The sequence below is a fragment of the Myxine glutinosa genome, chromosome 2 (genome assembly GCF_964187855.1).
Source record: "Myxine glutinosa chromosome 2, kmMyxGlut1.1, whole genome shotgun sequence".
Classification (NCBI taxonomy): domain Eukaryota; kingdom Metazoa; phylum Chordata; class Myxini; order Myxiniformes; family Myxinidae; genus Myxine; species Myxine glutinosa.
In genome coordinates this window covers 5,848,611-5,858,458 of record NC_136262.1, presented here as the reverse complement: position 1 = coordinate 5,858,458, position 9,848 = coordinate 5,848,611, and the positions used below count along the sequence as shown (strand labels likewise).

The following is a 9,848-nucleotide window of genomic DNA, read 5'->3' as shown; positions in this document are numbered from 1 at the left end:
TTTGTTTTTTTTAATTTGCTTCTCCTGACAGTGTGGAGGTGATACGTCTGGGCCACAGCTACTTCATCAACTGGGACCGTAAGATGTATTATGCTAAACGTGACACACCGGCAGAGGCGCGCACCACCACCTTGAACGAGGAACTCGGACAGATTGAATACATCTTCTCTGACAAGACTGGCACACTCACACAGAACATCATGACCTTCAACAAGTGTTCCATCAATTGCAGAATCTATGGTGGGTGATGTTTGGGCTCCATCCCCCATGTGTGTACAAGCCCGTTTGGGTGAGATTCCCCATGTACGTACAAGCCTGTTTAGGCTCTTGCTCTCTCCCCCGTGTATGTTCAAGCCTGTTTAGGCTCTGGCGCTCTCCCCCGTTGTATGTTCAAGACTGTTTAGGCTCTAGCTTTCTCCCCCGTGTATGTTCAAGCCTGTTTAGGCTCTTGCTCTCTCCCCTGTGTATGTTCAAGCCTGTTTAGGCTCTGGCTCTCTCCCCCGTGTATATTCAAGCCTGTTTAGGCTCTTGCTCTCTCCCCTGTGTATGTACAAGCCTGTTTAGGCTCTTGCTCTCTCCCCTGTGTATGTTCAAGCCTGTTTAGGCTCTTGCTCTCTCCCCCGTGTATATTCAAGCCTGTTTAGGCTCTTGCTCTCTCCCCAGTGTATGTTCAAGCCTGTTTAGGCTCTTGCTCTCTCCCCTGTTGTATGTTCAAGCCTGTTTAGGCTCTTGCTCTCTCCCCTGTTGTATGTTCAAGCCTGTTTAGGCTCTGGCTCTCTCTCCCATGTATGTTCAAGCCTGTTTAGGCTCTAGCTCTCTCCCCTGTTGTATGTTCAAGCCTGTTTAGGCTCTAGCTCTCTCCCCCGTGTATGTACAAGCCTGTTTAGGCTCTTGCTCTCTCTCCTGTTGTATGTTCAAGCCTGTTTAGGCTCTTGCTCTCTCCCCTGTTGTATGTTCAAGCCTGTTTAGGCTCTGGCTCTCTCCCCCGTGTATGTTCAAGCCTGTTTAGGCTCTGGCTCTCTCCCCCGTGTATGTTCAAGCCTGTTTAGGCTCTTGCTCTCTCTCCTGTTGTATGTTCAAGCCTGTTTAGGCTCTGGCTCTCTCCCCCGTGTATGTACAAGCCTGTTAAGGCTCGATCCCTCATGTATGAAAGTACGTACATGCCTTTTCCTCTTCTTCAGAGCAGTGGTGGTCCATACGGGGACAACAACAAAGTTTGCCTATTAAACTTTTTAAGTGATGTCTTCAATGATTGATTGCTGTTTTGTGTCTCACTTGTTTCCATCGTTACTTGCAATACATTGTTGTAAACATTTATTGTATAGCTTTGTCTAAGAGTATGTACTATATGCATATCTACACACAATGCTGTATTGCTTTGTCTTTTATTTGAAAGTGTGTAACATAGTTGCATGTTATTTCTTCAGGTGAGGTGTTTGATGTGAACGGGCACAAGATTGAATCAAACGAGGTGAGAGCTTGCCTTGGCTGCACATGTCACACATCCCTTGCAGACACTACTCTCCTCTCCCTCTCTTCCGCATATGTGACCTTCCTTTATGTGCTCATTTGTGGGTTGGTTGGTTATTTATTTTGTTTGTTTATTTATTTATATTGTTGTATTGATATATATATTTATTTATTTATTTAACTTTTTTATTTTTCCCTGTTTCTCCCTTCCCCAATGTGTTTGGACTTTTTTATTTATTTGTTTCACGTGAGCTATTTGACTCCTCCCACTCTCTCTCCATCACCTTTTGGTACAGGTGAGAATTTGAGGCTCTATTTGATATAGCTTGTTCTTCCTTTTTTCTTTCTTTTTGAATGGATTTAATTCAAAATTTGTTTGTGCCCTTTTTATCTTTCTCCTTACAAAACTCAGGTAAAGAAAATACTTATCCTAACAATTTTTACAAAACATCGGAGGAATGACTCTTAGGACTTAGTAGATAAAGGTTAGCCCCCACCACTCCCTGTACAGGAAGATGAGGTGAAACCATTAACCTGACCAAACTTCAGCCAAATGGAAGGCTAGATGAATTTAGCTTACGTTGTTGAGGTACATTCGGAACCTCAAGCCTCTCTGTTGTTGGAAACTATGATGTTTATGATTGATGTTACTTGAGCTCATGTTTTTGATATTTGCAGAAACTGGTGCCTGTGGACTTCTCCACCAACCTATTAGCGGATGCAGGATTCTTATTCTATGACCACTCCTTGCTTGAGGTGGTACGACGGGGAGAGCGGCCTGTACACGAATTCTTTCGTCTGCTGTCCTTGTGCCATACTGTAATGATTGAAGACAAGGCCAAGGGTGGGTATTGATGACATGCCAAACTTGGATTATAGAAAACACGAATGTTTCCTCTCTATCTCTCTCTATCTCTCTCTCTCTCTCTCTCTCTCTCTCTCTCTCTCTCTCTCTCTCTCTCTCACTCTCACTCTCTCACTCTCACTCCCTCCCAACATCCTCCCAACATCACCACAAAAAGCTCTCTGACCTACCCGATCATATCAACGACTTTCAAGAACACTCGGAAGAGCTCAAGGCCACTCTTCATGAAGCATGTGCTGAATCGATTGCATATTTCCTCATTGTCATCGATTGGTTTGACGAGAATAATGAGGAAATGTTAGCACTTACCCACCAGAAGAGAAATGTGTTCTGCACTTGGCAAAATGAACCTTCCAATGAGAAAAAGCAGTAAACTTACCACCAGCTTAAAGCTCTGGTTCAAAGGAGGCTACATAACATTCTTCAAGAACGCTCCTCCAGGATCTGATATAATATGATTCTCTGGTGATCCTTCCTCAAGAATGCTCCTCCAGGATCTGATATAATATGATTCTCTGGTGACACTTATTCAAGAACGCCCCTCCAGGATCTGATATAATATGAATCTCTGGTGATACTTCCTCAAGAACGCTCCTCCAGGATCTGATATCATATGAATCTCTGGTGATACTTCCTCAAGAATGCTCCTCCAGGATCTGATATAATATGAATCTATGGTGATACTTCCTCAAGAACGCTCCTCCAGGATCTGATATAATATGATTGTCTGGTGATACTTCCTCAAGATCGCTCCTCCAGGATCTGATATAATTTGATTCTCTGGTGATACTTCCTCAAGAACGCTCCTCCAGGATCTGATATAATATGAATCTATGGTGATACTTCCTCAAGAACGCTCCTCCAGGATCTGATATAATATGAATCTATGGTGATACTTCCTCAAGAACGCTCCTCCAGGATCTGATATAATATGAATCTATGGTGATACTTCCTCAAGATCGCTCCTCCAGGATCTGATATAATTTGATTCTCTGGTGATACTTCCTCAAGAACGCACCTCCAGGATGATGAGCCACATCTTTGTTAATCACAATATTCACACAGCAAACCTGACACGTTCACGTATTGTAATATTTTCACCTACATCAATCAACAAATCGATCAAACCGTTTTTAAATTGTTGGTGAAAACTTTTAATTTTTTTTTAGTGATTCTATTTTTGTATTTATTTTTTAAGTGTCTATTGAGATTGTCACTTGACCTTTTTAAAATCCTTTTGTTATAAACCTGCTTGAGATTTGTTATTATTATGAACATGTTAGGTGGTGCTTACTTTCACACACATTTTAAAAGTTGGTTTGGGAGAATTTGTGAATATGTTTTTTCACTTATAAACCTCCAAGTGTTCCTTTCTTTTCATGTTCTTGTTGTTCATCATCATTTGCATAGTTATGTGTCCTTACATCAAAGCTGACATATGTCAGATTTTACGATTTATTACAAGTTAATAGATTTTATTTTATACTATTTATGAACTTTCATCGCAATCAAGGCATATCTATCTAAATGACCTCACATCCTTCCTTCCAGTCTTGTCCCACTCTCTTGTCCTTGTCCATTTCTTTGTTTCTTGACTCGACCTCACTTCCCCCCGTTTTCTCCACATCTCTTTTACCTTATGTCTCCATCCATCCCTTCCCTCCCTTTTCCTTCTTCCAGGAGGACTACAGTACCAAGCGCAGTCTCCGGACGAAGGTGCACTTGTTACGGCAGCCAGAAACTTTGGCTTTGTATTCCAGGCCCGCACTCCGGAGACTATCAGTGTGCAGGAATTAGGGGAGACGTGCACGTACCGCCTCCTCGCAATCCTAGACTTTAACAACTACCGGAAGCGCATGTCCGTCATCGGTGGGTCCTTATAGTTGCGTTTGTGAGTTGGTGAGCTTGAGAATTGACGTGTCTGTACTTGAGGCCTTACTTAGTGCGTTGTGCGATGACAGTGCGAAATGCTGAGGGGAAGTTGAAGCTTTATTGCAAAGGAGCAGACTCTGTGATCTTTGAGAGGTTGCACCCATGCTGTCAACACATGATGAACATTACAGCAGATCATCTGAGTGTGAGTTGGGTCTTTTGAGAAAAGTTATGGTCATGGAGACGGACAAATTGGGTATCAGGATGACGAGGTAAATGACCATTGGAGGATGGAATATGAAATTGACAAGATTTGCATCCATTCAAATTTGTGTTGTAATAACTTGAATAGAGAACGTGCATGAAGCAAGTTGTGTCAACATGCTGCACACAAACGAACAACCACAAGGTCCTGCAATTCCTCGTATGTTGTCCTGACATGATCCTTTTCCAGGCTACTGAGTGGTCTTTCTACCGTTTATCAGTTTGAGTATTGCACACGCTCGGCATGGTGTCGTCTGTGTTACAGGAGTTTGCCACAGAAGGTTTGCGCACACTCTGCCTCGCCTCACGAGACCTGGATGACGACATGGTATCGGAATGGTTGCTACGGTTACGGAAGGCGGGAATGGCGCTCGAAGGCCGAGAAGCGGAGCTTGCCACCGTCTACAACGAAATAGAGCAGGACATGATTGTAAGTAACGTCTGTTTTGAATGTTATTGCGTTAGTTCATTCCTTTGTGCGTTCCGAAAGGTGTTCAACATTTTTCGATTGCGGAATGAGAGATTATGCACATTTAACCCGGTTGCTATGGTTATAATATAAAATTTGTACTCATTGTTTTTTCGCATTATCATTTGTTTCCAACAAGACAACCACATCCTCCAGTTTGGAAATTCACAGCAACGTCTGTTCGCATGTGTTTGTATGAAGCCATTAGTAAATTAAATTTGGCGTGTTCATGTCGTTCATTCACCTCCTCTATTATTAGCTGCAGTAACTGACCTGGTTTCTACCTGTGGCTCCTCTTCACTTCAGCTATTGTATATCTGTCTTCCAAACATTTGTCGAAGTTGTTTGTAGCGATTGTAACAGGTGGTTTGTTGTGACAAGGCTGCTTGCTTCCATCATACATTTGCTAATCCCATTTTTCAGTATTCAAGGCAGCTCCAAGCTGATGACCTCCAAAAGGTGAAACTGTCCTCGGAAGGTTTGTTTTAATCCGTCCTAGCTACCTCGTAACTATTCCCTGCTTCTTGGTGTCATGTGATGAGCACTTTGGTGGTTTGTTGGTGTGAGTCGAGAGATAATTTAAATGAAAGTAGCTGCAGTACCCATCCTATTTGAGGAGAGGCGATTGTAGTCCACCAACGAAGTCGCCAGAGGCATTATGTTTTCAGGTTGTCCGTCCGTCTGTCCCTGATAGGTTTTCGTTATGGTGATAGCTTGTGAAGGGATCGAAGTCAAACTTGGTGCAGGTATGTGTAATGAGGTAAATATGAACTGATAAGATTTTGGGGTTACTTGGGGACAGAGAGACAGAGAGACACAGAGAGAGAGAGAGAGAGAGAGAGAGAGAGAGAGAGAGAGAGAGAGAGAAAAAGAGAAAGAGAAAGAGAAAGAAAGAAAGAAAGAGAGAGAGAGAGAGAGAGAAGAGAAGAGAGAGATTTCATTCCTTTTTATTGAAGGAAAAACCTTTTCCACCAATGCAGACAGGTAAAAAAATTTTTTACAGGTCATGAGAGCATTTCTACAAATACAGACAGTGAGAAAAAAGAAAATCATGGTTACAAATCAATACAGACAGCAAATAAAGTTGATATATACAGTCATAAAAAAGTACAGTTTTGAAACATTTCACATTAAACCAAATAAGAGAGCAATGCTATATTTACAAGTTTACTGTAAGGACTCCGTCAGTTAAACTGCACAAGGAACGCCGTACACACCATCGTTTCTGGAAGTCGTCCCCACAGTTATCAAAAGACAATTCTAGGTTCAGCCGAGACGACACCAATGACCTAAAAAAGACTACAGCGTCATCCACTGGAACACTTTTCCGGATTTTCCTCTTCCTGGACACATATATAGCAAGTTTTGCCTCAGAAATTAAAAAGTTGGCTAAAAAAACATTCATGCCTACATCTGGGTTCAATACTAAAACCAAATATAAAAGCACAAGGTGTAAAAAGCAACCGCAACCCTGGAATGACATGCGATAAAACAGTAAAAAGTGGTGTCAATCTTGGGCATCCAACAAAGGCATGAAAAAGAGTTTCCTGGGCATCACAAAAAGGGCACTTTTCAAGGACATGTGGACACATTCGGTGTATCAAAACGTTTGAGGGTAAAATGTGATGTGCCAATCGCCACTGCAAGTCTCCGGAGCGTTTGGCAATGGGTACCTTGTACATAACAAGCCAGTTGATCAAAGTGGAATGAGTAGTCTGGAGCATTCTCCTCCAGTGCGCTTGTGGTTCTGCAGGTCTATCAGAAACAAGGGTTTTGACACACATACCATAAAGAGGATTTTCCCATCAACTTAAAGGAGGTGAAACCTTGAAAATGAAGCAAAAGCTCTGGAAAGGGGCATTGGGATAAGAGAGGGCCAGCTTCCACCTGTGGAGCCCATTTTAGCCTGGTTTGCTTGAAAAAGCACAGAATCGCAGAAAATATCCTCCCAATGACTCGAATGGACCTAACTCCAGTGGCCACAGCAACCTCAGCAGCTGGTTTCCACTTGTAAGGAGAAGGGGTTCTAAAATCTTTAACCTTGGTGCATCCAACATCAATAAACTTTTGCATAAAGGTACGATCACTGCAGACCTCTTCAAAAATGGGGTTTAAAAAGATTGGCTCGTTTAAAAACATTTCAAGGGAATAATTACTGTTATCACGGCGAACGGTAACCGCCTGCCATGCCCCCAGCACACTCCTGTAGAACAGGGGGACTGATGCCAGTGATGCAATATCACCTTTCTTGGTGTCAATGAGGAACAGTTCCTGATCGTAGCCGAGTTTCCCTGCCTGCCGAAGCAGGCAGTGAGCCAACGCCTTCCACGAGACGTCAGTGTACAGCAGTCGACGAAGCGACAGGAGGCGAAAAGCCATAACTTTACTGGTAATGGCAATCAGACCCTGTCCTCCTTCAGCAACAGGTAGGGTTGACACACAGGGTTTGAGCCAGTGCTCCCCTCCCACCCCTCCCCCCAGAAGTCAATAAAAAAAGATTGCAGTTTTTTAAGAATAAAATCCGGGGGCTGCAGTGCCATAAAAACGTGCCAAAGCATCGATGCTGCAAGGTTATTTATAACGAGGGTTCGGCCCCGATAGGAGAGTTGACAGAGTAAGCCCTTCCATTTTAGCAGCCGCCTCTCAGTTTTATTCATGAGAGATTCCCAGTTTCTCAAAATGAAGTTTTCGGTACCAAGAAAGACACCAAGGTAAAGAACTCCATCCCATGTCCATTCGAGTTGCTCAGGTAGAGTCGGAGGAGTGGCGCCATTTTGCGGACCAAGGTAGAGAGCTCTGCTCTTTTTCCAATTCACTTTTGCCGAACTTGCCAAACTGAATTCATGGACGCATTGGACCAAGGCCAAGACGTCCTCATCCGAGTGAACGATTGCACAAAGATCGTCTGCATAAGCAATCACCTTGAACGGGTTCGCAGTTGGTTGAGGAACGAAACCGGGAAGACGTGCGCGCAAACGAACGAGCAAAGGCTCAATCGCGAGGGTGTACAGGAGGCCGGAAAGAGGGCAACCTTGACGAATGCCTCTACTAGCCGGGAAAGGCTGACACAAAATGTTGTTGACTTTTGCTAAACTAAAAGTGTTATTATGCAGTAGCTGTACGTGAGAGATAAAACATTTCACCAAAACCAAACCACTGTAAAACAGAGAAAAGATAAAAGTGATCAATGGCATCAAAGGCCTTTTCTTGATCGAGGAACACCAGACCAACATTTCTTTGTTCGAGAGAGCAGATATCAATCATGTCACGCACAATAAAGATACTGTCGTGAATTTACCTTTTAGGGACGCAGTAAGATTGATCTGGGTGTATGATCTCCCCAATCACGACTCTGAGCCAGTTGGTGAGAGCCTTGGAAAAGATTTTATAATCCACGCATAGCAAGGATATGGGACGCCAATTTTCTACCCGATGCAGATCTCCCTCCTTGGGTATTAGGGCAAGCACCGCTCTGTGGCAGCTGAGTGGCAGTTGGTTGAGTCGTAATGTGTCAGAAAATATTTCCAACAGTTCCGTCCCAAAGAGGTCCCAGAAAGCTTTATAGAACTCTATGGGGAGTCCATCCAAGCAAGAGGCTTTTCCATTCGGCAAGGCTTGTAGTGCAACAAACACTTCCTCCATAGTTATCTTTCTGTCCAGCTCTTGACGTGCATTAGCTGACAAGGTGGGCAAGGACACGATTAAAAAATGCACCATTTCGTCATCAATGTCTTTCATACAATACAGATCAGAAAAGTAATCTTTAACCAGGGTTCTAATGCCCTTGTGATCCTTTATCATATTGCCCTGCACAGTCCGTAACAAGGTGAGCTGCTCGCTACCCTTTGAAGTGTGTTCAAGTCAAAAGAAGAAACTAGAAGGCACGTCCAGATGACACAAGTTCTCCACACGGAGACGAATCATGGCACCTCTAGCTTGTTTTACACATAGCCTGTTGAGAATAGCTTTCTTTTGGCCAATGAAAGATTTGTTTCCATTGTGTTGGAAGGTGACAGATGGCTTTGCAAAGCTAAAATTTCTTTTTCAATAACACTTTTAAAGAGAGACTCATCTTTTGTACAAAATAATCTATACTGCTGACAAAGGGTTTTAATTTGCACCTTAGTCTTATCGCACCATTGATTGAGGGAAGAAAAGGAAGGCTTCCACAAAAGCAGTGTGCCCCAGAAAGCCTGGAAGGCTTTAAGGAAAGCTTGATCCTCTAAAAGGTCCACATTAAAAATCCAATGTGCAGCTCCATAGTTCCGTATCGGAGAGAGAAGAGAAAAGGTGACCATGTGATGATCGGAGAAACTGATTGGTAAAATTTGCACATTGCCCATCATGTTAAGAGAATTACTATTTATGTTAACACGATCTAGCCGAGCAAAGGAAAGCCGACCGTCAAGACAGCGACACCATGTACAGTATTTTGGCGTATGAGGGGGTTGTGAAGTCTCCATGCGTCAACGAAAGACATTTTAGATAAAACCCTTGCCAGTGGGACGGTACGAGCTAGATGAGGTTATTTACCGTTCCGGTCCATGGCAGAGTCTAGAGTACAATTAAAATCCCCACCCAAGCAAGCAAGACTATTAAAATCTACATGAGTGAGTGATGTTTCTAACTGTGTGAAGAAGGTGACGCTGTCAGTGCTGTCACTGGGTGAGTAGACATTAAAAAGTGTGTGCTTGTAACCATTGAAGGTGAAAGAGACACAAATTAGGTACCCCTTAATTATGTCTTCAAAAACAATGTCAGTTTGGAGGAAAGAAGATGAGAAGAATATAGCTACCCAGGCTCTAAGGCAAGCCAAGTTACTGAAAAACCATTGGCCGTTCATCAACCTTCGTCATTGGGTTTCGCAAGAAGGACTGCATCTCGTTTCCTGTAAAAGCATGTCGTCAA

At 43.1% G+C, this 9,848-nt stretch overlaps 1 protein-coding gene across 3 annotated transcripts in view; it reads left to right on the top strand.

Annotated features, from left to right (window-relative positions):
* LOC137422079 (phospholipid-transporting ATPase ID) overlaps window positions 1-9,848 on the top strand; it is a 266,687-nt gene that overhangs the window by 212,203 nt on the left and 44,636 nt on the right. For all 3 annotated transcript variants that reach the window (XM_078772922.1, XM_078772921.1, XM_078772923.1), the window contains 6 exons: window positions 32-240; window positions 1,428-1,471; window positions 2,149-2,314; window positions 4,016-4,204; window positions 4,297-4,412; window positions 4,737-4,901. In XM_078772922.1, the coding sequence (XP_078629048.1) occupies window positions 32-240; window positions 1,428-1,471; window positions 2,149-2,314; window positions 4,016-4,204; window positions 4,297-4,412; window positions 4,737-4,901 (889 nt within the window). The remainder of the gene's footprint in view (window positions 1-31; window positions 241-1,427; window positions 1,472-2,148; window positions 2,315-4,015; window positions 4,205-4,296; window positions 4,413-4,736; window positions 4,902-9,848) is intronic.